Genomic DNA, 26,404 nt, shown 5'->3' with positions numbered 1-26,404 from the left:
GGTTAAGGTCTTATCACATTCTCACTTTGAGTGAGATACATCCATTCAACGAAAAGAATTCTTTAAGTAGTTACTCACAGGATGGCCCCTTTCAATAGCAAAAAAAAAAAAAAATCAAACTGGGAGGGGAAGACCCTCAGGGTTCCTGGGTAAAAGAGAAAGTTACTACTGATACTTTGCACTGGAGTACCGATCTGGAGAAGGACCAGGCTCCTAGCTCTACCATTTACTACTAACTCTATGGCCTTGGGCAACTTACTATCTCTGGGCTTCAGGTTCAGTACAGAATGAGGGAGTCAACCTAGGCAGTCTTCCAGCTCCAAATTGATATATGAGGAAATGACTGCTTGCCTTGGGCATCAGCTTTTACTGAATTAAACTCCCTACCTTGTATCCTGTGACCACAAGCACCTGGGTCTGGGGCCCAGAAGTCGGGACAGTGGGCATGCTCTGCCTCCCTCTGTGCCCAGGCCCCAGTCACTGGACTTGGAAGTCAAAAAGGCTTTAGGGTGCAGATTCTGTCTATGCTTAGTTGTTATGTGATCCTTGGTAAATTACTTAACCTCTAGCTGCCTCAGTTTCTTCATTTGTAAAATGAAAGAAGTGAGAAAAGTTAGAATCGTCCAGCTCCAAATCTGCAGCTGCAATCCCTGAGTCCCAATGATGACCAATCTCTAGGGATTATTTTGCCAGTATCAAACACCTTTATGGTAAATTTTAGAACCCCTCCTACTTTACAGTCACACAGGAAGGCCAGCATCACCTGGCTGTCCTTCCAGATGGGGCTGTTTGTTTTGAGAGGACTACAGCTTGGGGGCAGCCACTGGCCCTCCACCCCTGGTCTAGGCAAAGAAATCCATGGGCCCCAAGCTGTGACTAGGGACAGAGTAGAACAGCTAAATCCTTGGAGACCCGCTTGCTTTATTCAGCTTATTTAATACACAACAACACAACCGTGGCCCCAAAGTGTGCAAAGTTAAAGCCTTCAGCCGTGGCTGGGGATGGAGGTGGGGCTATGGGCTGGAGCAGCAAGGGAATGAGACTGAATGGATTGCCTTCCCCCTCTGCTGTCTCTGTTCCCCATCACCTCCGGGGAGGGTAGACTTAAGACCAAGTCCCTGTGGGCAGCTTGAGGGACCAGGGGAAGGGGGCAGAGACCTCCCTCTGGCTGGTGGGGCATGGGGGCAGGGTACAGGAAGAGTCTCCTTGGGCTGGAGGCCCACAAAAGCCACAGTCTGAGGAAATGGACTGCAGCTGGACAGAGGCGGGGAAGGGGAGGCAGGGCAAGGAGAGCACCATTCGCTGTGGGGCGAGGGGTGTGGGAAGCACCCTACAGGATGAGAAGCTAGGAATGCTGGGGTAGGGGCTGTCCCTGGAGCCGCCACCATCCCCGCCTCAGAGCTAGGGCCTCAGAACAGCCCACGTTTGGAGAACAGGAGCAGGATGCAGCAAGAGAGACCTGAGGCAGGCGCAAGCCCTGGGCAACCAGGCTGGTGGGCTCACAGGGGCCTGAGGAGTGAGCTGCTCCTGGGAGAAGAGGAGGCTTGAGTTTTCTCCAGGCCCCTGGAGAGAGCAGTCCTGGCTCAAGGGGAAGGGAGAGGGCTTAAGGTGGGGAGAGACCACAGCCTCCTAAGGGGCTAACTCCGGCTCCTTGCTCCCCTCCCGGGAGGGCAAGGGTCTGGGAACCCGTAGTGCAAATCCATGGGGGCCGCTCAGGCCACTCAGTTAGGGAGGGAGGCGGTGCCTGAGGGGGCGCCACGGGGGCCTCCTCCACCCCCTCCTCGGCCACCACCGCCATCCTCAGTACAGCCGCTTCTCGTAACTATGAGAGAAGGCAGAGAGAAGGCAGAGAGTCAGCATCCATGCCCTGTCTCCATGGCAACCCTTGTCCACTCCTGCCAGAACAGTACCCAGAAACACTTAGGGAGCGGAGGGCGTAGAGCCAGAGGGGGGAGGGCAGAAGACAGCAGAGGATGCTGGATTTGGGGTTTTCTCCCCTTCCCTCAGCAGCCAAGTCCAAGACACGCTGAGACCAGGTGCAGAAACAAGTGCGTGATGCTGGTGTACCCTCTATAGCACACACACAGACAAGAGGGTTAGGAGAATTCTCCATATTCCCTCCACCTCCAAGTACCTGGGAGTGATGCAGTAGAAAGAACACTGGGTCTGGGTTCTACTCTCCCCACTCAAATGTTTTCTACCACTTTGGACAAGCCATTTAAATCTCCATGGACCTCAGCTTTCTCATCTGTAAAATGAGTGGGCTGGATGAGAAAATCCCTGAGGTCCCTTCCAGTGATCCGATGGTCGTTTTCCCCTTAAGATGCCAATATCCCCCTCATAGCTGGGGTTCCCCACAAGGCAGCACAAGTGCCCATGCTGGATCCTGGACTGAACATGCACTTGATATGTGTGAGGGGGGCTGGTCTTAAAGGACCACAGTTTTAACTGGAAGGAATCTCAGGAGCCATTTATTCCAACCACCTCATTTTACAGATGAGGAAATCGAGACCCCAAGAGGTATCGTGACTCAGGTAGTCGACGATAGAGCTAAGAAGCCAAGTCCTGTTCTCCAAATCCAGCACCCTTCCCACGCCACCACTCCAGCCCCCACCTCCCCAACCACCCCTCTGAATGCCCTTAATGAGCTCCATCCCTAGACCTCCCCTGCCTCTGGCTCAAGGAGAGGGACTAAGGGGTCACAGGGGCCATAGGCAGCTTCAGCTCTAGGGGCAGCTGGCATCCATGCAGGCTCCCAGGAAATGAATGTTTCGTGGTTCAGTCTGGACAAGGGGGCATTGTGACAGTTTCCACCTGCCCACCTGGTTTTGGTGGTGAAGGTAGCCAAGAGAGAAAAAGGACAGGGTCAGGTGTCCCACGGTTGTCCCCCAAGGCCTACCCATCCCAGTCCCACAGTATCCCCCAGCCGCCCTGGCCCACACTAATTTCTCTACTCTACTCTACACTGGGCCCCGGGCTTCGCAGTTACTTACATGGCAGAAAGGTATAGCTACGGGAGGGCAGGGCAGAAAGAGACACAGGTTAGATGCCCGCCTGGTGCCAGGGAAGACAGGACCCCTAGCTACCCCCAAACCAGCCAGTGCCAGGGCCACATGCCCTGTACTGATGCCACTGTGGGTACCACCCCCTTCCCCTCACCCCTCCCAATATCAACACTACTCTCTAATCACCCTGCTTTAATGCAATGCCCCTACCAAAAGCCCCTTGGCAATCTAGGCATCACCACCAGCAAGAGCCCAGCACCATTAGCCCATAGCAGTCCCAGCTCTCTTGCTGCCAGCCACCAAGCCCCTGAGGCTGAGCCACAGCTATGAAGGGTCGGTCAGAATCAGGTGGCCATACCTACCATTCCTATGCCGAAGGAAGGAAAGGGACTTGATTAGGGGACCAGAGATCTAGTTCATGGGGAATCCTACAGCACAGGTGGGCCAACATGAGGACTCACCTGGGCCAGGCCTTGGGTGAGAAAGGAAAGCAGAGGCCTTGGAACCAAGCCAGCTAATGCCAAGAGCCTAAGCTCCAACTCTGGGTTTATTTCCACCTCCTTGAGACCCTGACTAACCCCCATTATTGTCAGGCTTGGTGAGGGGAGAGACCCACACTTACGAATGGAGGCCATGGACTCCACCTTCGATCTGAGCTGACATTGTCCGCTTCTCAAACTTAAGCTCTCCAGAATACATCATGGATCTGCAGAAGGAGAAGGAAGGGCAAGGTTATAGAACAGGGAGGCCCATCCTTCACCCACCCACCACCACATCTCTCCCCAGCAAAGAGTACTGACCGCAGGACAGAGAGACTCCGGGCACCAATATCCTGGCAGCCATGTTGGATGCCAGCGATGAGGTAGGGCACAAACTTCTGGATGGAACCTTTGTCTTGAATGGAACCTGAGACACCCTGTGCAACCTTCACCTTGTCCCCCTCACTGTGTAGGGCAAAGAAGAGAGCTCAGGAACCCTGGCCTGCCTTGAGTTCCTACCCTCTATCTCACTTGGCAGCTGAAGCCAAGGATGGATGGGAGTGAGGAGAGGCCTGAGGCAGGAACTCCACTGAAATAGGAGGGCAAAGACTCCCAAATCAAAACCATCCCTCTGAACCAGCCAGCTCGGGGAGGAAAGCACATGGTACCTTCAACACAAACCTCATCATTTTCCCCCTCAAACCCTATCCTCTACTAAGCTTCCTCATCATTGCTGAAGGCACTGCCATCTTCCCTAGAGCCCAGGCTCAGAACTCAGGAGTTATCCTTGACTCCTTTTCTTCATCCATGGACAAATCTTGTCCTCTTTGCCTTGGAAATGTCCCTTCCCAGCCTCACCCCTCACACCTCATCACCTCTTGCCTCCAATCTCTCCCCATTCGGATTCACCCTCCATTTGGCTCTGGGATGATTCTTCTATATAGCACAAGTCTCACTGTGTTATCTCACTGTACAACAACGGGCTAGCAAACCTGCCAAAGGGAACTCACTGGTTCCCTACCGCCTCAGGATCCAATGTGGATGTGACTCTATTTGACATTTAAATCATTTCTGCCTCATGCCGAGGGGCAGCTGGGTGGTGCAGCAGATAAAGTATGGCTTGGCATCAGGAAGACCTGAGTTCAAATTGTGCCTCAGATACTGACTAGCTTTGTGGCCCTAAATCATTTAAACCCATTTGCCTCAGTCTCCTCATCTATAAAATGAGCTGGAAAAGAAACTGTAAACTACTCCATTGTCTTTGCCAAAAAAGCATCAAAAGAGGTCACAGAGAGTGGCCAGGCCCTTGTCCTGCCTCTCCAGACTTGTTCCCCTTCTCTTGCTCCCCTTACTCTAGCAGTCGGCTACCCTGGACAGGAATGGCGCTGGCTGTCCCTCCCTTCTGCCTCTTAGCGTCCCCAGCTGCCTACAAGATAAAGGTCAGACCTCACCTTTTACAGGAGACCTCTTCTCATACATGAAGCTGCTAAGGCTGTCCCCTACCTCCCCTCCTGTGCTCATGTCCATCAGCTGTGGAAGGGGCTTACGTGCACCAGGGTATGTAAGCTCCATGCAGGCAGCGGCTGCTTCTCACCTTTCTTTGGAACCTCAACGCTCCGTGTAGTGTTTGGTACATAGTGAGCACTTCATCAATGCTTTCTGACTAAGAGGGACTGGCAAGAGGAGACTGGCAAGCTCATGTCTGTAACTGAGTTCTTCCATGGAGAGAACCAATGGTGTGAGTCACTCAGTGGGGTGCGGGGGGTCATCACGGAGGGGGCATGCCTCCCACCCCTCAGTCAAGAAGTGGGGGGAAATGGGCTTAGAATGAGGCATATGCTGTTAGGTGGGCCACCATGTTTGCTTGCTCTGTTCAACTGGAAGGAAGGGAATCATGGGAAAATGACAGTAATCTTTAGAAAGCATCAATAAGAGAAGCAGCATTGACCTAGACTGGCTAAGGAGCCAGCCTTTTGAGATTCTGGTCTTTGACCAGAAATGACTGAGTGACCCTGGGCCTGTCACTTAATGTTTTTTTTTAATCTCTGTCCAATACTGAGAGACTCTGGATCAGTTACTTAATCTTTATTTTTCTGTTTTCTGGGGAGGCAATTGGAGTTAACTTGCCCCGGGTGACAAAGCCAGTAAGTGTCTAAGGCCAGATTTGAACTCAGTCCTCCAGACTCCAGGCTAGTGTTGTTATTAAAAAAAAGAGCAAGGGGTGTTAGGAGGCAATCAGGGTTAGGTAACTTGCCCAGGGTCACACAGCTAGTAAGTATCTGGGGTCAAATTTGAGCTCAGGTCTTCCTGACTCTAGGATGAGTGCTCTATCCACTGCACCACCCAGCTGCCCCCAACTCACTTAATTTTGCATTCTAAGACATTTGGTTAAAGAGGGAGTTTCCTCAAAATTTAAAAAAAAAAATGAATGTTAATAATAAATGTTCTGTATGGCTTCACAATGCTACCATATTGCTTGCCTTCCCAATGCGTGAGGAGAGAATTTGAAACTCAAAATTTTTTAAAGATGAATAAGGGAGTTTCTTCTCTGGGTGTTCTTTATACTAATGAAATCACAGGTCATGCCTATTCCCACAATGCTCCCCACCCCCAAAAACCCAGCATCAGCAAGACAAGAAAATTTTGTTTTTAAAAGACCCTCTCATCCTTCCCTCCCATCCTTCCTTCCCCTAACAAGGAAAGCCACCCACTGCTAATCGCAGTAACAAAGCGGGCTCTAGCCTTGTCCACAATGACCGAAGACAGTGGTGGGAGCCCGGGATGACAAGAAGTTTGTGCAGGAGAAGGGAGCGCATACGCTGGGGGAGGCGGAGTACCCACCTAAAATATCTCTTCTGGCTGCTACTGCTCTTTTCCATAGCATCCAGAGAACCCATGCCCCGGTACTTCTTGAGCCGTACCCCATCGGAGAAGAAGTACTCTCCAGGGGCTTCTGTGGTAGCTGCCAGCAGGGAGCCCATCATCACTGGGGAAGTGTGAGGGATGAGAATCAGGTGACCAGAAAGGGAACACTTGCTTCCCATTTCTCCATCCACCTGTTGACTCCCTATGACCCGCTCCCCCCTTCACCTCCCATTCCCAACAGACTGGGCAGCCAGCCTCCCGAGCCCTTTAGAAGTTAACCCACCCCACTGGTCTTCCCCCTTCCTCAACCAGTCACCTGTGGAGGCCCCAAGGGCCAGGGCCTTGACCACGTGCCCCACTGTCTGAATCCCACCATCGGCAATGACAGGGACTCCAAAGCGACGGGCGTATTCAGCCACCTTGTACACAGCAGTGCCCTGAGGACGGCCACATGCCATCACTGCCAAGAGGGGGATGGCAAAAGAAAGAGAAGTGAGAAGCAGCAAGGAAGACCTGAGTCTGAATCCTGGCAATTGTGTGACCCTGGGGCAGTCATTTTAACCTTTCTACATCTCAGGTTCCCCATCTGTGAAATGGGGTTAAAAACAACACCCACCTCCCTCACAGAGTTGTTGCAAAGAGCAAATGAGTTAACATGTATGAAGGACTCTGCAAACGTGAAAGCACTCTACAAATGCTAACTTATTATTTATTAACAACGACCAAGGTGTTGAGAGAAGAGAGCTAGAGGCGCTGGGCTCAGCTACAGGAGACCTCTGACAGCACAAGGTCAGCTCCACAGCCTGCTCAGTTAGCCTAGGGACTCTTCTACCAGGAGGGACTTCGCCATATAAGAAAGTGGGGATAGGGTGAGGGGTGGGGGTGGGGGGGAACCTGAAAGTGGGGGAGGCAGGGGACAAATACGTGGGGATACGGGTGGTAGTTTAGAACACATTTCTACAACACAGAAGCATCTGACAAAAAAGGCAGACCCAGGCAGCTAAAAGTCATCACTTCTAGTAACAATAATGAGAACTAGCTTTTGTGGCTTTATGGTTTGCACAGTGCTTTCTGCTTGTTCCTTCATTTGACCCTTACAAAAACCCTATGGGCAAAGGTGCTATTATCAGGCCCACTTTACAGATGGGGAAACTGGGACACACAGAGCTCTGTAAAGTGACTTTCCCAGGACCAGAGAGTCCATAAATGTCTGAGGCTGAACTGAAATCTAGCTCTCCTTGATTTCAAGTTCCACATTCTGTCATCTATCTATTCCTGCCCAGCAAATGCTAACACACCCCCAAGTTCAAATTCTGACTCAGATATTTTCTAGTTGAGTGAGACTGGGAAAAAGTCATTGAATTCCTCTGTGCCTCAGTTTACTAAGCTATAAAATGAGGATGTGGAACTCAATGGCTTCTAAGGTCCCTCAATGGGTATTAAGTACTGGTCAGGGAGCAGGAAGGAAAGTGGAGGAGGGGGAGGAGGAGAGTGATGCTCACCTAGCAAAAAATGCTGATGTAAGTCAACACTAAGACCCCAGCCCCAGATCCCAGAGGTGAAAAGGGTGGCCCAGAGTACCTAATACAAAGGAAATCTCTCTACGGCAGAAGGAGACCATAGAACATAGTTTCTATATTTCAAAGTCACCCACCACCAGATGTTTCTATGTGATGGGATCTTATAACATAGAACTAGAAAAGAGCTTATGAAATTGAATACCACTTCATTATTTTACAAATGAAAATCTGAGCACCAGAGAGAAATGACTTATCCCAAGTATTAGAGTCAAGACTGGAACCTGGTTCTTCTAACTCCAAACAAGTGCTACTTCTTTCTTCTTAATTTTTAATTTTATCTTTTTAAATTAGTAAGTATTTCATCCCTCACTCCCATCCCCAATCTCAGTTTAAAAAAAAAATGAGAATGTAACAAATATGTCAGGTCCATGCATATCCAATGATCTTACTTATACTAGCATGAGGGATAAATGTGGGTAAAGCCACCTGGGGCATGTAGGTGACACTCACCTTCCTGAGTGATGCAGATAGAGCCACAGCCCATGCCCACTCGAAGCCCATCCACACCTGCATCGATCAGGTTCTTGGCCTGTGCTGCCGTCACCACTGTGGACCAAGGGTACAGGAAAAATAAGCATCTGGATACACTACTCTTACCCATGATGAGAATAACTAAGATACCCCCTTCCCCATGAGAAGCATGCCTCTGACAAGGGACAGAGGCCAGATAAAGGTCTGGGGACTGCTACCACCCCACCCCATTCCTGAGGCCACCCCAAGGGCTGAGGAGCCTGGAGGATGAGGGAAGAGGGGCAGGGAACAAGGAAGAGGGAAACCATAAGGCAAAGGGAGAGCCCAGACTCACCATTCCCACCAATCACCTGCAGTTGGGGGTACTTCTGCTTGATGTAGTGTACCATAGCAATCTGATACACTGAATTCCCTTGAGATGAGTCCTGGGAGAAAGTGTGAATAAGGATCTCAGGTCCTCTCCTAAGCAGAGGAATCCCATTACCTGAGATGTGGGCTTGGGAAATCCCTGAGCCCCGAACCTAGGAAGGATCCTTTCCCCTGAGAACCTCCCCACTCCACAGCATACCCAACTTCCAGATGCCCCCTTTCAAGGCTCTCACCAGCACAATGACGTCGGCACCCGCCTGCGTAAGCAAGTCCAGGCGATATTTGTCATCCTCCCGGGTACCCACAGCAGCTCCACAGAGCAACTGCTTGTGGGCATCTTTGGAGGCCAGGGGATAATCCCGGTTTTTCTTCAGGTCAGTTCGGGCAATAATGGCTACCAACTCATCGCTGTCATTAACAATAGGCAGTTTTCCTAGCATGGAAATATGGGAGTACAAGAAGTGGGCAAAGGTTCATCAGATCCCATACTTAAGCTAAGGGAAATATAGTTTTTCTTTCTTTCTTTTTTGGTGGGGAAGAAGGAGGAGGATTGAGGGGTGAGAGCCATTTTATCATATCATCAAAGGTTGCCATGAGATGGCAGCACCTGCTGAGAACAGAGTTCTCCAAGATCAAGAGGAAGAACTTGAGTCTGCCTTTGATCAGGCTTATTCTGGGGGTAAGATCTTTGAGAAAGGGAGGCTGAGCTAATCTGAAGTCCCAGCGTAGGCCTGGGTCATTCCTTTCCTAGAGGGCTCCAAGGTCTACTGTGGAATCCTCATTCTAGATTCACAGGCAAAAAGTCCTTTCCTTGGGAACCCTGCAGTGGTCCATCCATGGTCGGGCCAGGACCATGAAGCAATAATAACTGATCTTTATATACAGTGTTAAGATTTGCCAAGTGCTTTAAAAACCTAGAGTCCACAGACTGTTAAATGGCTAAACAAGTTGTGGTACTCGAATGTCATGGAATACTAATGTGATATAAAATAATACAATAAACATGATGAATTACAGAGAAGTACACAACAACGTGAATGGAAACACTTCTTCTTGATCTTCTGCAGGGATTGGGATGGGGGGAACACTAAGGATAAACTTCAAATTTTTGTTTTCATTGTGTTCACTGTTTTATACTGAATTTTCTTCTTTTTTAAATAAATTCTCTGTTACAAGGGATGGCTTAAGAAATGCAAAATGGATAACTGATTACATTAAACTGAAAAGTTTTTGCACAAACAAAGCCAATGCAACCAAGATTAGGAGGGAAGCAGAAAATTGGAATTTTTTTACAACTAGTGTCTGTGATAAAGACTTTATTTCTAAAATATATAGAGAACTGAGTCAAATTTACTAGATTATAAGCCATTCCCCAACTGATAAATAGTCAAAGGCTATGAACAGGCAGTTTTCAGAGGAAGACATTACAGCTATCCAGCTCTCTTTGTGGTGCCCAAGAACTGGAAATCAAGGGGATGCCCTTCAATTGGGGAATGGGTGAACAAGTTGCGGTATATGAATGTAATGGGATACTATTGTGCTATAAGAAATGATGACAGGAAGACTTCAGAGAGGCCTGGAAAGACTTATATGATCTGATGCTGAGTGAAGTGAGCAGGGCCAATAACAGTCACAATGTTCGAGGACTGTTTTTGATAGACTGAGTCCTTCAAAGCAATGCAAGGACCTAAAATATTTCCAAAGGACTCATGATGCAAAATGCCATGCACATCCAGAGAAAGAACTATGGAACACAGAATGAAGCAACTATTTTCTCCTTTGTTATGTTTTGTTTTATTTTCCTCATGGTTTCTCCCTTTCATTTTAATTCTATGCAACATGAATAATGTGAAAATGTGTTTAATTGGAATGTATGTGTAGAACCCATATAAGATTACATGTCATCTTAGGGAGGGGGAAAAAACTGGAAATTTATGGAAGTGAATGCTGAAAATTGAAAACAAATAAATTTATAAATTTGGGGAAAAAAATTTTTAAAATTCTTTCCTATAAGGGATGACTTTCTGGAAGCTGGAGAAAGGAAAAAACAAGAGGGGAAAATGTAGATGATATAAAAACAAGAGTTGACAACAAAAATACATTTTAAAAATGGATTAAGTCCAAAAAGCTTTTTACCTTGCTGAGTGAGATGCCCCTCAGCATACCCTCAGATACCCTCATCATCTGCTATTGGGCAGTGCTCAAATTTGTGTTCCTGCTACAGTAAAGGGCATCCTGGGCAATGTCCCAAAGGGGCTGTCTGTCTGATTCAGGGGCAGTACCCCTCAAGCCAAGCTGGCTCTAGCCTCTCAAAGGCCAAAGCCCTTCTAAGAGGCACAGAAGGAGCAGCTACGTCCTGCTATAGGGGTAAGGCAGGAGACCCAGGGAGGGGTGGACCAAGCTAAAAAGGGTTGGCATTGCTCTCTAGGTTTGGGGCTCCCCTAGTACCTTTCTTGCTGCGCTGCAGGATCTCATTGGCTTCTTTCAATGTCACACCTGCTGGTGCCACCACCAAATCATTTCGACTTGTCATCACCTGTTGTGGGAGAAGAAGAGTAGGTATGTTTGCTCTTAAGTCAGAAGGCAGTAGGGGAGGTGAACCTTTCCTCTTATGGGTACTAAGAAACCTCAACCCTTGTCATCTAACATCCCCCAGTGGGGGATGAGCCCTTTCAACCCTGCCTTAAAGGGTCATGGTCCACTCCTGCCTAGCAAGCTTACCTCACTGAGATAGGTCGCATGGTCCTTCTCGGCAAGGAAGTCTATGTCACGCGAAGTCACGATGCCCACCAGCTTGCTGCCCATGGTGCCTGTCTCCGTTATGGGGATGCCTGAGAAACCATGCCGCATCTTGGCCTCTAGCACATCACCCACTGTGTGTGAGGGGCTCAGCACCACAGGATCTGTGATAAAGCCCTGTTCAAATTTCTGAGAACAAGAAAGAAATGAGGCAGTTATGAGTTTGGAAGCAAGTAAGAAAAAAAATGAGAGCAGAATGTCCTGCTCAAATGAGGCAGGTGCCCAGATAATGCCTCCTATCAAGGCAGCACCAATGGGCTATAATGTGGGCCAATGGAGACTCAATTCTTCCCCCAGGTCCCCTCCTACATCACTACCACCCTTGTTACACAGAAGGGTGAGAACAGCAAGGATATTAAAGCCTGATACCTGATAGGTGCTGAAAGTAAAGTTGGTGAAAGATACAAGGGAACATGTCCCATTGGCTATGTATAAAGCAAACTGAAGATGTTCTGCTAGTCAGGGGCTAGGGTCTCTCCAAAGAGACCAGTACTCACCTTGACCTTGCGCACCTCATTGGCCTGGAACTCAGGAGTACAGTTATGGTGGATGAAACCAATGCCACCCATTAGCTGGAAGGAACAGGGAATGAAGTCAGAATTGACAATGTTGTTCTCCCCATACCACCGACCAACTCAGTTTTAATTTTTCCAAATTGAAAACCCAACTGATCACACCCCTACCCCACAGCCTCCAATCTGCTCCTTCCCCACTACCTAGGTCTACTCACAGCCATTGCAATGGCCATATCAGCTTCAGTAACAGTGTCCATAGGGGATGAAATCAATGGTGTCTTCAGAGTGATTTTCCGAGTTAGAGCTGAAGTCAAATCCTAGAGGCAGAAAAAGTAGGAGAGTGGAGAGGAGAGAGAAGACAGTATCAAATACATGAAAAGTGCCAAGCAGCTCAGTGATCTGTCTCTGAGGAGAAAGAGGGGTGGTGTGTAGTAGGAAAGAGGAATTGTTAGATTAATGACATATCCTCAAGTAGTTTTTGTCATGTCTGACTCTGTGAATCCATTTGGGATTTTCTTGGCAAAGATACTGGAATGGTACACCATTTCCTTTTCCAACTCTTTTTACAGATGAGGAAACTGAGGCCAAGAGGGTTAAGTGATTTGCCCAGGTTCACACAGCTCGTAAGTGTCTGAGGCCAGATTTAAACCCAAGAAGATGAATCTTACTGACTCTAGGTCCAACACAATCCACAGTGCCACCCAGTTGCCCTGAAGAGCCCTAACTGCCCTTAACGTTGTTTTTGAATAACTCATTTACCATGTTCAAGACGTGGCATAAATGGCATCATCAAGGCAATGAAGATCTAAAGAAGTGGGACCAATCATTCACCAAAATCAAGGGGTAACTAACAGAAAGTACTCCACTGGTAAAAATAAACTGAGGAAGACCCCCAGTATTTTGAAGAGAGCTCCTTTGATGAAGTTATAGCAAGTGCACACAATGAGCAGACAAGAATGGACCAAAATCTGCATCGCTGGAAGGGGCAGTCTTATCAATGGGATCACAGTTTCATTGAGGCACTGGAGAATTTAGAATTCATAGGTTCCCAAAGTGAGCGATAGCACCCCTGGAAAGCCCTGGTACAGGGGGGGGCGGGGAGGAGGGGGCCTACAGTAGCCTTCAGTGAAATTGGGGGGCAATGAATAAAAATAAGGCAGTGGGGAAAGCATGAGGAAAGTAGAGAACATAAGAAAATTTTGAAAAATCGTTCATACATGTTTCATCTGTTGTGTAACAGAGCTCAAGTTGTAGTGATTACATTATTTTCCAAATAAATATCACAATATGCAAGTAATAACCAATCAGTGGTCAAGTCCGCTGACAGGTGAGTCACCTGCATTCACCAAGCAAATGCTGGTGAGCCTGTTGCACATGTCACAAATTACTGGGAAGTCCAGCAAGCACAGGCAGGAATATGTGCATGTAATGACATTTTTATAATACAATACTATACTGTTAGATGATACAATATTGTATCATCAAAATTTCAACGCAGGAAAAACCCCACAAATTTATAATAAATATTAAATTTTAAATGTGTCATTTTTTTAAAATTATTTTTTTGAAATGATGCAAATTTTAAAAAAACATTAAGGGGGGGTGCTAAGTAATTTTTTTTAAAGGGAACAATAAGCCAAATAAGTCTGGGAACCTCTGAATTAGATGGATAATTTTTTGCTTCCTGGAGTAAGAATTTCATGAGTTTACTACCTCCTATGTAAAACATACGGTTGTGTAGCACCAGAGTTAGTGCTGGTCTCTTCTGGAGCTGGGAAGACCTAGGGTGAAGTCTTGCTCTGACACACTGTTCCTTGATCCTGGTCGGATCACTTAAGTGTTCCCAGGCAATTCTCTAAGATTCTCTAAATTGCAGAAGAGCTGCTGATATGCACTAGTAAAGAAGGATGGAATTTCTTTACCAAGAACTCCCTATGCCAAAGACCTCCAAAAAAGAGTCAGTTCTATTTGTCCTAAAATTACAACACAGTACAGTAGCAAAAATATTGCCTTTTGGATCAGAGAACCTGGGTCAGAATCCTGTCTGTGGTGATTTACTACTCATTTTGTTTGACCGTGGGCAACAGGGTAGTAAAATGAGAGGGAGGACCAGAAGAAGTATAAGATCCCTTCACCTTTAAATGCTACAATTCTGCTACTTTCAAGTTCCCAACTAAGCTACGACCCCTGTGACTTGGCAAACAAATTCACCTTCACCCAGTCCAAACAAAGGTGTGACAAGCCTCTTACCACTCCTTCTCAACTTGCATCTGTTCAGACTAAAGAATCTTGATCCCCTCAAGTCTTCCACCTATGACCACTCCTAATTCCAAGGCTTCCTGACGGTATTTTGGTTTTTGTGGGTTGTTATTTTTTTTAGGTGGGAGTTTTTTTGGGGGAGGGGGCAAGTTAACAGTTCTCTAAACCATTTCCAGCTAGGCAGCATAGTGGAGACTGCCAGTCCTGGACTGAAGACTCATCTTTCTGAGTTCAAATCCAATCTCAAGGCACTTACCAGCTGTGTGACCCTGGGCAAATAACTTAACCATGTTTGTCTCAGCTTCCTCATTTGTAAAATGAGCAGGAGAGGAAACTAAGATTTTTGCCAAGAAAACCCCAAATGGCATCACAAAGAGTCAGACTTGGAAACGACTGACCAGCAACAAAAAGTCTCACAGTTCTCTAAACCTTTTCCAGCACTATCCTTTTCTTGAAGGGCAGAGACATACCGCGTACTAATTCTGCCTCGGGAGTTCAGGCCTCACCAGCACTACGCTGAGTCACATCTGTATCCCTGTGGTAAGTTTTCCCTTCAATCACACCAAGGAAGCCCAGACATCTAATAGTTATACATTCAATGGGTAAATTTGGTTGGGTAAGCCCAATTTCTTCAGGCTTCCTCATCAACTCACCAAGCTAATGGAATCACTCAATCCCACAAGAAGCATAGGTTAAATGTCAGACACTGTGTTAGGTATGGACTTTTTGTCTTTGAGTAACTGTGGGTAACTGATCTATGTTTCTAGTTGACTTATTCTAATTGTGTGTAAGAAGGGGTGAGGTTAGATTACCAGATACCCATTTGTATTTCCTTCCTTATCTATTGGTGTAGGAAGAAATTAGTTAGGCATCCATTAATTACTGGTTGTAATGAGGGGAGTGAAAAACCTCATCAATCGCTCATCAGAAAATTTCCTAATCAGTTAAAAATGAATTTGAATAGGGAAGGTACTAATGAATTCAATCAAGTTTTGGACCTCCAAAAAATTTCAAAGGAGCCCAAGTAAGACTGATCATTTCAAAATGACTTAGGAGAGAGCTCTATCATGGGTTTTAAAGAAATGTTCTAGTCTTCTACCATCATTTTACAGATAAGGAAATTCAGGGAGAGAGATTAAATGCCCTTCCTATGGTCAATGAGCTAGGAGTTTAAAGACAGGACTGAACCTAAATTTTCTGACTATAAATCCAGTCCTCTTTTCCATGGATGTGGAAATAGGATGTGGGGGATGAAGAGATGATTCTCTTGAAGGACAGGTAGCTGGGGAGCTGGAGGGAGAACTGAATAACTCAAGAAACATATACCATCCAGTTGAGGATGGGTAGTTTCCCTTCAATGCATCTAATTAATTGCCTTTTTCCCCCCTTTAACCAGACCCGTGATTCCACTGGTTTGGGGAGAACCTCTACCAAATCAGATGGGGCAGTTAGGTGGTGAAGTGAATGGAGTACCAGTCCTGGAGTTAGGAGGACTAGGTTCAAATCCAGCCTCAGAAATTTAGCTGTGTAACCTTGGGCAAATCACTTAATCCTGACTGCCTTCCAAAAAATTGAAATGTAAAACTTCTCAGAAACTCATCAGCATTAGAGAGGTCCTAGGGCCTAAGTGGATAAGTATGTATCAGAGACAGGACCTAAATGAAGAGGTTCTTGACTCTAGGTCTAGCTGCTAGCCCATGACACAATGCTCCTAATTACCTTACTATGGTATATTATGTCTGAATTTGTATATTCTTTTTCCCTGTAAATAAACTCTGGAGAAAAATACACTCTCATAGCCTGGCATTCATCAAGACTTGGGTTAGCAGGACAAAAGAGAAGTCAGGCCAGACCCAGACATGGTAACAGTGCAGAAGAAGGGAACAGGTAATTAGGGTTTAAGTAAGTAGATCTCTCTGGATGTAAGGAGCCAAGCTTATTCATCAACCTAGGCAGGTCCAGGAGGCTGAATGCCAGGGATTAAGGGAAGTCTGGAAAGCAGGGAAAGATGAAAGCCTTTAAAACCAAAGACAAAGCCCCCTGGACAGGCTCCAGGCAGGGTAGATGGTGGAGTCCTTAGGAGACCTAAACCTTAGCATAAGGATGAGGGCATCCCTTTCCCTTTGTAAGAGAAACCAAGTGGGGAAGCTCTAAGCTACTCTCACACCAAAAGCAAAACAGTAAACCCACAAAGAAAGAGGCACTTACCACCTCGTCAGCTGTGAAGTCTATGAATCCTGGCAGGATCAGGAAATCGCTGTTAAGATACAGATAAGCTATGATTACTAAATGGGGAGTGGAGGCAGGAAAAAAAGAAAGCCCTTTCAGATGAAAGTCATCCTTAATATTTCTAAGGTCAACAAAACAAGGAGGAGGCCCTTCTGGACCCCAGCTCCTCTACCCACTTCTCTCAAACACCCCTTATGGCTCATGCCCAGAGAACGAATCCCAAGAACTAAAAAGGTGAGGTGGCATTTGTGGCTGGCAGCAGTCCCTCTGTCCCTCCTCTCCTAAGTCCCATTAGGCTGCAGGGAATGCCAAGTCCAACTATTTGTGAGGCCCAGAGCTGTTTCCCCTTTGCCTGATACACAGCAAGAGCTTAATAAATGCTTGTTGATTGATCCCAGACTGACACAGTCAATAAACATTTATTGTTTCTCAGTCAGTTCAATTTATGGAATTCCTACTAGATGCAGGAGGGTGCTGTGCATGGAAGGAGTGGCTAGTGCATGAAAAATATCCCATGTCACCACATATAGATGGTACCACCCTTGCTCTTTTCCCCACACAACATGGCAATGAAAAAAAAAAAGCAAAAACCCAAGAGCTTACTTGAGAACAATTCTTATGCACCCTCTTCAGTCTATGTCAAGAGGTATAATTTTTTGGTCTAAATCTGTGATTTCGCCTGTGTGGGGAGCTCCCTGTATCAGGGAAGCTGCCATCACCCAAGCAGATCAGCAGCTCTGGGTAATTCACAGGCTGAGTGAGTACCAGGAGACCCTGAGAGGTTATAAAAGACTCATCCAGGTTTAAAAAGTCAGTCACTGTCACAGTGGGACTTAAAAGAGCACAGTCTAACTGGAATATAGAAATGCTTATAGTCCCAAGAAAATGTAGTGATCAGAATGTGATCAGTTATTTACATCAAGGAAGTTCTGGGTTTGTTTTAAAAGAACATGGATTGAAAGACTGGCGATCATTTCAGATGGATCTTATTAGCTGGAGATGGTCTAGGAAAGGTGGGGCAGAGAGCAGAGTGCCAAGGCTTAGAGGTTGAGCAGAGGGGATAATCTGCCCCAAAGGGTATAATTTCTGAAGTTAGAGAAAGGGAATAGCTACCAAGCCATACAGCCCCAGGGCCCTAGGCAGTATAAACCGAACAGAGTACACAGCCTGCCAGACACACCCAAAAGCAAACTTCTCCCCCCCCCAGCCACTCCCCACAGTGCTAAGCAAAGTGGCCCAAATCAAGCCACGTCGGAGAGGTGCCACATCAGACTACAGAAGAAACAGGCACCCTTTCCACGGTCACCTGGCCTACGGCTGCCTCAAACCCAGACTTTCAGATCCTGTGACTATGAGGAGAAGGAAGCTGCTGAGCTGATGGGGTCCCACAAACCCCCAACCCAATCATTCTCAGCTGTGACTCTACCAACCACATCACCTGTATTTTTTCCCCAGACTGTTTCAGGTATCAAAAGTTTAGACCCTTTTGCTATCTAAGCCTTAATTCTCCTTAATGTTCTCAACAAGGACACAGCATAAGCAGGGAGTGAAGGGAACCCTGAAGTTTCTTCAGGATCTATGAAAGGGAAAAACCCTAACCAAGGTACTGAGATTTTCCAGTCTCTATTACCTCTCAGTTGAGGTCTATTCCATCCATCCTCCCAACAGACAGCGTCCAGAACTTCTACTGAGATCTCGGGGATATTTGAGGTCACCCATCTATCCCCCCATCTTAAGGAAGTTCCGTAGCTATTAAGGGTCTGAATCCAGGCAGTCCTGACCCAAAGCCCAGTACTCCATCCAGCATACCGGTCTGACAACAGGACCCAAATTCCCAGCACTTAACATTTACTGGGACTGGTGAAATTAGGAACGACAGAATCGGAGTGGTAGAAACCAAAGGCACCTTACTTGGTCCAATTTCCCCATTTGATCGAGTATGAAACTAAGGCCCAAAGAGCGACTGTCCCCAGGTGCTATAAGAGGTGGCAGGGCCAGGAATTGTACCCACGGGCTCTGACTCCAGACTCTTCCCATGGCACCCATCCTGAGCGATGCTGAGGAGCTGAGATGCCACTGAGCTCATGACTACCCCTAGAGGTACCCTCCAATCACTCAGCCAGGGAGGATTTCCTTCAACCTGTTCCGTGGGTGGCTTAACCCCATCCCCAACGAGGAAAATAAAGTTCTGGTGTTCACCAGGACTCCCGGGCAGAAGAGGGGACTGGATTGGCAGAAGGGTGAGAGAAGAGACCGCTTGGCTTGTGAGCGACTTCGGCCCCAGGCTCCAATGCTTCTGTCTGGCATGTGCCCGGCCCTGCAGCCAGGATCCGGGGCTAGTGCCAGGCCTGCGGCCAGCCAGGCAGCTGGAATTGGGCCTGGGGAACAAAAAAGAGCCGCAGACCAAGAGGAAGCTGCTCCCCTCCCCCACACACCCAAACCCCGGGCGGAGAAGGCCGAGGAAATTGGGTGACACAAGCGTGCCCATCAGGGAGCGCCGGGGCCAACCCGCGGGCTGGCAGGGGAAGCGGCAGCTCCGGCCCGGGGCCCCTTCCCCTCCCGGGCGCCTTCCTCGTCTGCGCTGCCGGGGCCCCTCCGCCCGAGCCTGGACATCCACTGCCCCTTCCACGAGACCACCCCGGACACCCGCGGGATCCCTTCCGGCCCTCGGATCGGGGGTCCTCGGGGGTCTCCCGAGCCCCGGCGGCCGGCGGCGCCCCCGCAGCACACGGAGGGCCGCGCTCCGCGCTCGCACCCAGTAGGTGCGGCCGGGCCGGGGGCAGCCGGCGGCTCAGGGCGGCAGCGACGCCGCTCGCGCGCCCCTCCTTCCCCGCCCCCCGCGCCGCGGGGCACCGGCGGAGGACCCCCAGGCGGGGCGGGGGCGCGGGGCCCGCGAGCCCGCGGACTTACTTGTAGGTGAGGCCGTCGGCGATGGCGAAGAGCTGCTGCGCCGTGAGCCCGTCCTCGGGCACGTAGCCCGTGCCGCCGCTGATCAGGTAGTCCGCCATGCTGCTGGGAGGCACGGAGAGCCGGCATCAACGCCCCGAGCGCGCGCCGCGCCCTCCCGCCCGGCCGGCGGGCTCCTCGATCCGGGCCGCGCCGCACAAAGAAGCCCCGGGCGGCGAGGCCGGGCTCGAGGGGCGCGCGCCGGGGAGGGGCGGGGAGAGGAGCGAGCAGGAGGAGGGGGCGGCCGGGAGGGAAGCGCGGGGGAGGAGGAAGGCTTAGAGGAAGGGGCCGAGCCAGGGCCGGGGACACGCCCCCTCCGCCGCCCCCGCCCCTCCCCGGCGGGGGGCTGCCTACCCGCGCTCGCCCCACCGCCGGGGGCCTCTCCTCCTGGCACGGGCCCGAGCCGCCCCGCGGGGCCGCAGCGTGAGCTCAGCTCCCGACCGGACCCCTTCGGGCTTGGGTGGGGCAAGTGGGCCCGCTGCTGTCAGGCGCTGCCCGTAGGGGGCCGCAGAGCTCCCGCATCTCCACCCTGGAGCTGCCCCAACCGCGGGGCAAAATGCAGTGTCACCGGGCAGGGCGGCGCGAGGATGGGGGAGAAGGGTTCGGGAAGGTGCCCGAAGCTGGAGCCTTTCATTCAGCATTCTGCGGGGTGGCCCAGATGGGCAGACCCAATGTCCGGTTGGGCATCAGATCCGGAACCGTGGACTTGGAATGAGAAAGACCCGAATTCGAATTTGGCCTCACACACTGACCCTCTTTCTGCCTCAGTTTCCCAATGTAAAGTGAGGGTGATAATAGCACCTCCTTCCCAGGGTGCAGACCTTAAAGAACCCTATAATAGCTAATTATCAATAGAGCCGGGAAAAGACCTCCAAATTCAACCCCTTCTTGGAAATGAAGCACTTTGCCCAAGGTCGCCCAGGCAGGAAGAGTTGGAGGTGGGGTTTTGACCCAACTCCAAAGGCAGTACTTGGCTCCTCCTGCCCACTGGGGCCATGTTAACCAGGGGTACCCCTGATTCTCAGAAAGAGGGTGACTCGGCACTAGGGATCTTGTCTAATCGGCCTGATCTGTGTAGGGACCTTGCATCTCAGGGCCTCTCTGATCCATTTGGGAACCTATTCTGTAACTTACGTGCAAACAGCTAGAACTTATCAAGAAAAGAAATTTCAGACCAAGAAAATGTAAACGCAGAATCCTCTGGACTCCTCCATTATTCCAGGCAGTCTCTCATGTTAGGGTTTCTAGCCTCATAATCAACCAGATGATCACCTTTACTCTTCTCAGCCCCACCTTCTCACACTTTGGAGGTAGTGCCTAGGTTCAAATCTTTTTTTCTGTTACTACAGGTATTGTATAGTATCTGAAGTCACTTAAAATTCTCCGGGCCACATTCTCATTGAAAAATGTAGGGGTTGGACTAGATGGTCTCTTTCAGTTCTAAATCTGTGATGTGTTTTGGAAGTAGAATAAATGGCAGGAAGGACCCAGGCCCAGGATATAGTCATCAGGTTGGCCTGGGCATATTCAGAACAGTCCTGGGCATCACACTATAACTCTGAGTCAAGGGGTAGGTAAGTTGCTAGTCTCTTTTGCAGCTGCCTAACACAGATCTCCAGTCCCTGGGAGGCCCCCAGTTTTGTTTACTCTGTGATAGTGTGGTGGTAGTGTGATGGCAGAAGGTTCTCTAGGGGAGTCTTGGCCTCCAACCTGGGATCCTCCCTGGGATGCCCAACCTCCTGTTAATGATACCTCCAGGGAGCCTGCTGGGAAAACACAGGCTCTTCCTCCCATCTGTGCAAGGTTAGAGCGGATTAGGGGAGGTTGTTGAGAGTTGATCCTAGTTACTGAGGGCACCCAAAGCCTAATTAGATCATAGATTACTGGAAATGGAAAGCAGCCACAATTTATAGCTAAGGAAACATGAGGGCCTGTGAGGTTGAGAATCTCACAGGTGTCTTACCACCTTCACTTTAGGCAGTGGACAATATAGGTTTCCTAGAGCTTAAACCCATAGCTCACACACTCATGATCACTTGGGTCAAGAAGTTGGCTTCTGGCAGTTCTCAGTTCACTGACAGCCCAGTGGTCTATGCTGGTGATCATCAGGTCAAGGGCCAAGACCAGGCTGAGAGCCAAGGATACCTAAGCTTCTTCCACCAGGAAAAAGGATGTCTACTCAGAAGGGCTGGGTAGTGGAGTTGTCTTTAGAGGTATTATGGGAAAAAAATTAGAGTATAGAATCAAAGGATCTGGGTTCAGATCCTGGTTCAACTCCTTACTGCCAGCATCATTATAATAATAGCTAACACATTTATACTGCACTTACTATATATGCCAGGCACTATGTTCCAATTATTATCTCATTTGATCCTCCCAACAACCCTGGAAGGCAAGTGCTATTATTATCCCCATTTTAGATATATTAATAATAATAGTAAGAGTTAACTTTATATAAGGATTACTATATCCCAAGCACTGTGCTAAGCATTTTACAGTTATCTCATTTGATTTTCACAGCAACTCTAGAAGGCAAGTGTGGTTATTATCCCAGTTTTACAAATAAGGAAACTGAGGCAAACAAAAGTTAAGTGACTTGCCCAAGGTCACACAGCTAGTATTTGAACTCAGATCTCCCTAACTGTAGGCTCAGTGCTTTCCCTCGGACAAATCACTTAACTTCTATGAGACTCTTTGTCCTTATCTGTAAAATGAATGGGCTGGAATATACAATCTGAAGTCCCTTGTAGGCCTAAATCTCTGAAACTGGAACCCAGGCCACTGGCTGTAGCTCTAGAGCTTGGCAGCACCTAGAAGCCTCATATTCCCACCTAGCCACCTGTAACCTGAGGTAGTGTATGCAGAGCATAACATGCCTTCTACTCAAACCCCAACTCTTTCCACTTGAGTGGTCTGCTATGGGCCATTCTTTCTTCTCAGGCATGAGATCTCAAGACATTTCTGTAAGATAAGAGTACAGCAAAGTTCAGCCTAGGGCTAATAAGAGAACACCTAGGTTCTGGTTCTTCCTGGGATTAACCCAAGTAGACATTCTGCTTCATGCTTTCACTATGAGAACATAATAAGAACCTTAAGGGTAGGAACCTTGGGGAGGGAATCTTCATAATTCCCAGTGCCTACCTGGGCCAGGTAATGGAACATCATAGATTGATGTGTTGACTTGTCCAACCTGTAATTTCACTGGTATAGGGACTCTTCCCATGGGAAAATTCCCTCTACCAGTGCAGATGAGGCAGTAGTTCTTTATAGAGAATTGTCTGAAGGGAATTTAAAGGTTAAGTGACTTGCCCAAGGTCATACAGGCCAGTACATGTCAAAGGAAAGACTTGAACCCAGGTCTTCAGATTTTGAAGTCCATCCTATATCATAGTCCCTGAATAAATGAGGTTTTTGAATCTCATTAAAGTGAATTGCCTCTGACCCAGTATTCTACTATAAAGAAGAAGGCCACTCCAAAATCAGGAATATTTGACTAATTAGTGACCCACAGATTCTTTCCTCCCTTTACTACCAATGCCAGGGCAGCTAGATGGTGAAGTGGATAGAGTACCAGGCCTGGAGTCAGGAAGACTTCCTTTTCCTGAATTCAAATCCAGCCTCAGATACTTACTAGGGTTATATGACCCTGGGCAAGTCACTTCACCCGGTTTGCCTCAGGTTCCTCATCTGTAAAATGATCTAGAGAAGGAAATGGCAAACCACTCCAGCATCCCTGCCAAGAAAACCCCAAATGGGGGTCACAACACAACTGAATAACACAAAAATGACTGCCAACATCTTGAAATAGCCCTCATCTCCCCTGGCCCTAGCCCAGCAACCTGACTAATTAAAGGGTCAGAGGCTACTCATTACTCCAAGCTGCTGGACTACTCTAAATTTGTGGTATATCCTTCCCTCTTCTAATGACCCTGCTAATCCATGATGTTCCCTTCTCCCTCTTCCTGACCTTCTCCAGCTGCTTCCTCCTTAGAAAAAAGGAACTCAAGATTACCCAACCCGTGGTTCTCCCACCAGGTAGTGGCTGGAGTAAATCAATGAGAACAGAGCCTTTCTCCAGACCTATTCCCAGGACAGACTGGCTTTGGAGCCTGGCTTGGGACAGAAATACTATCTAAGGCTGCAGCCAACTCCCTGGGACAAAGGATGCTGGAATGAACCTTAGGGGTCATTTAATTCAGCCCCCTGGACTTGAAGTCAGGAAGACCTGAGTTCAATCCTGCCCCAATCACTTACTACCAGCCATGTGGCCCTGGACAAATCATTTAACCTCTCTCAGTCTTAGTTCCCTCATCTACAAAACAGGGATAATTATAGCACCTACTTCACAGGGTTATTGTGAGAATTAAATGAGATTATATAAGTGAAGTGCTTTGTAAACCCTAGAGCTATATATGACTGTTAGCTATTAGCTATTATTTTACCCAGTGACACAGAAATACTGAGCAGCAGAGAGGGAATTCAGTCCCAGGTTCTCGGATTAAATCCATCAGTGGCTTCCCAAAAATGCTTCTCAAAGCGGAAGGTTTCCTTGTTTGTCCTAAAGCAGGGGTGGGGAACCTGCAGCCTCAAGGCCACATTTAGACCTCTACCTCCTCAAGTTCAGCCCTCTGAATCCATTGTGATCTGCCCAGGTCCTCAAGTGGGGCCCTTTGACTAAATTCAGTGCTTCCCTCTAGGTCCTCAAATGTGGCCCTTTGTCAAAAGGCCCCCACTTGAGGACCTAGAGGGCCACATATGGCCTTGAAGAGACCCCAGGTCCCCCACCCCTATCCTACAGTGTGTGTTAGGCTGGAGCAAAGGGGAGAGGGATATCTTGGAACCAATTCAAAAGTTCCTGGTGTGGAAGCCAGAACTAAGGAGGTTCTTTCCAGAAGAATGAAAGTCTCTTGCAGGAAAAATCTCCTCCTTCAGGCAGAGATGGTATCTCTCATAACAGCCTGAACCTGAACCCAGAAATGTGGACTATCGAAATTAGTGCTAGCCTTGACATCCAAAGATTCTGACTTAAATCCTGATTCTTCCATATGCTAGCTGTGTGACCTCGGGGAAAAAAAAATCACTTCTGCTCTGAGACTCAGTTTCCTGGTCTTTGGATTGGAAGTAATAAGAATACAAGAGATGCCTCTACCATAGGGCCAAAAGGAAAGCATCCACAAATATTAAACCATTGTAGAGCTAACTCAGTAGTAGTAATAATATTATTATCCCCTAGGAACTTACTCTCATCCCTGACTTTGCATTCCATACCTGAAACAGGTACCACATCTGCTCTCTGTAGAAGCAGTTACACTTCTGTGCATATAAATAAAGCTTCCAGTCACCCCCTCACCCCAGTAAGTGGCTCCTCCGAATTTTTCCCACCCTAGGGCCTTTATTAACAGGATTTCCTCGGGGAAGATGTCCTGGGTCAGATCACCTAAGGGGGGGGGGGGAGCTGAGTGTGACAGCCTGAGGCTACTTGTGGAGCTGGGGGAGGGGAACGCACTAGAGGTTAAGCTGTTAAAAGTTCTTACATAAGCACCCAGTCCCAGAGCCAGAGCAGCGTGGCTAATTCCCCCAGAGGACCCCCCCCCCAATCCAGCTGCCAGGGTCACCTCCCCAAGCTGCTGAGCACCAGCAGATGGAGCAGGCAAAGGAGTCCAAATCCTTTGGACAGGAAGGACAACCAGTAGGGTTTCCATTTCAGGCTGCAGATAAAATCCATAGATTAGCTGCTGTCTCCTTTACAGTCAGCTCTGCTAGGTCCCAGGTCCCTTTCTCTCCAGTGACTCCCCCGCCCCCTCACAGAAGGACCCCGGCTTCTTCCTCCTCCTGTAAGCGTTCACAGCAGCAAACACTCATAAAGCTCCGGCACACGCTTGGCTTCCAGCCCCCATCATACCTGTTGATTGCAGGAGGTTCGGGGTGAAGGGAGGACGGTGCCTCTCCATTCCCACCTACCTGCGCCCCTCTGCCAAAGGCAAGCCCGGTAGAGCTGGGTCTCGGCAGCCCTTCGTACCCGCCGTTACTAAGCAGACCCAGTTTTGAGCACGGGTCTAGGAAGGGGGTAGCCAAAGAGCTCTGAAGAAAGTTTGCACCGCCCGGCAAGGAAAGGGAAGTGGGGGCTCGCCTATTCCACCTGCCCGCAGCCCCCCACCCGCTCTGGACAGGGAAGGAAAAGGAGTTAACGGCCCCCCACACTTGCCCCGACCCCCGCAGAAGCCTGCACTTGCATTTGCGTGCCCGCCCAAAGCGTGCCGGCAGAGCCGTGCCCTGGAGGGAGTGGGGGGTGAAGACGATGGCAGCGGCCCGAGAGGCAGCTCCCACACCGCCGCCTGCCCAGGTGGGGGTCCCTCCCTCCTCGCGAGGCCCGGGCTCGCGCCCCCCACCCCGAGCCCCGCCCCGGGCGTCACCTCTCCGGTTCGTAGCCGGCCTGCAGCAGGCGGGCGCTGTACCGCTGCGCCGCCGTCTCGTGTCCTGGGTGCTGCCCCCGGGCCCCCGGCTCCGGCGCGGCCGCCGCGGCTCCGCCTCCCTGCAGCGACCCCGGCCCCGGGCCGTGCCCGAGCCCGTGCCGGGGCGCTGGCGGCTGCGGCGGCGGCACCTCCATGCGGCGCCTGCAGCCTCTCCGCCTCCCGTCCCGGGGCGGGGAGACGAGCCCCCGCCAAATCCCCGGGCCCCGGGCAGGGGCGGGGCCCCGGCGGGGAGGGCGGAGGCGCAGCGCGGTGGGGCGGGGAGAGGAAGGGGCTCCCCAGAAGGGCTGCGTGCCCCGAGGCCGGCTGAAGCCAGGGGAGGCAGTACCCGGACGCGGACGGAGCCGGGGTCAGCCCTGGGGAAAGGAGGGCCCCGGGGGCCGGGGCTCGCTGTCCTGGGGCGGGCCCCGTCCTGCG

The 26,404-nt window shown here is 49.4% G+C and overlaps 1 protein-coding gene across 3 annotated transcripts; it reads right to left on the bottom strand.

The window, feature by feature from the left end:
* Positions 1-901: 901 nt before the first annotated feature.
* IMPDH1 (inosine monophosphate dehydrogenase 1) lies at positions 902-26,139 on the bottom strand. Of its 3 annotated transcripts, XM_072652816.1 has the most exons (16): positions 25,931-26,031; positions 19,482-19,580; positions 16,551-16,599; positions 12,299-12,400; positions 12,066-12,140; positions 11,491-11,697; positions 11,218-11,305; positions 9,003-9,202; positions 8,735-8,825; positions 8,380-8,475; positions 6,666-6,809; positions 6,326-6,470; positions 3,806-3,949; positions 3,628-3,711; positions 2,994-3,010; positions 902-1,822 (listed from the first exon to the last, which is right to left on the bottom strand). In XM_072652816.1, exons 2-16 carry the CDS (start codon positions 19,577-19,579, stop codon positions 1,722-1,724), a joined length of 1,641 nt encoding a protein of 546 aa, XP_072508917.1. In that variant the 5' UTR covers position 19,580; positions 25,931-26,031; the 3' UTR covers positions 902-1,721. The 3 variants fall into 3 exon arrangements, with proteins under 3 accessions (XP_072508917.1, XP_072508918.1, XP_072508919.1); XM_072652817.1 differs by lacking the exon at positions 2,994-3,010 and having other exon boundaries at positions 25,931-26,030; XM_072652818.1 differs by lacking the exons at positions 2,994-3,010; positions 19,482-19,580 and having other exon boundaries at positions 25,931-26,139.
* Positions 26,140-26,404: the final 265 nt, after the last annotated feature.

The sequence above is a fragment of the Notamacropus eugenii genome, chromosome 3 (assembly GCF_028372415.1).
Source record: "Notamacropus eugenii isolate mMacEug1 chromosome 3, mMacEug1.pri_v2, whole genome shotgun sequence".
NCBI classification, from domain to species: domain Eukaryota; kingdom Metazoa; phylum Chordata; class Mammalia; order Diprotodontia; family Macropodidae; genus Notamacropus; species Notamacropus eugenii.
This window is presented reverse-complemented; position numbering and strand designations above follow the sequence as displayed.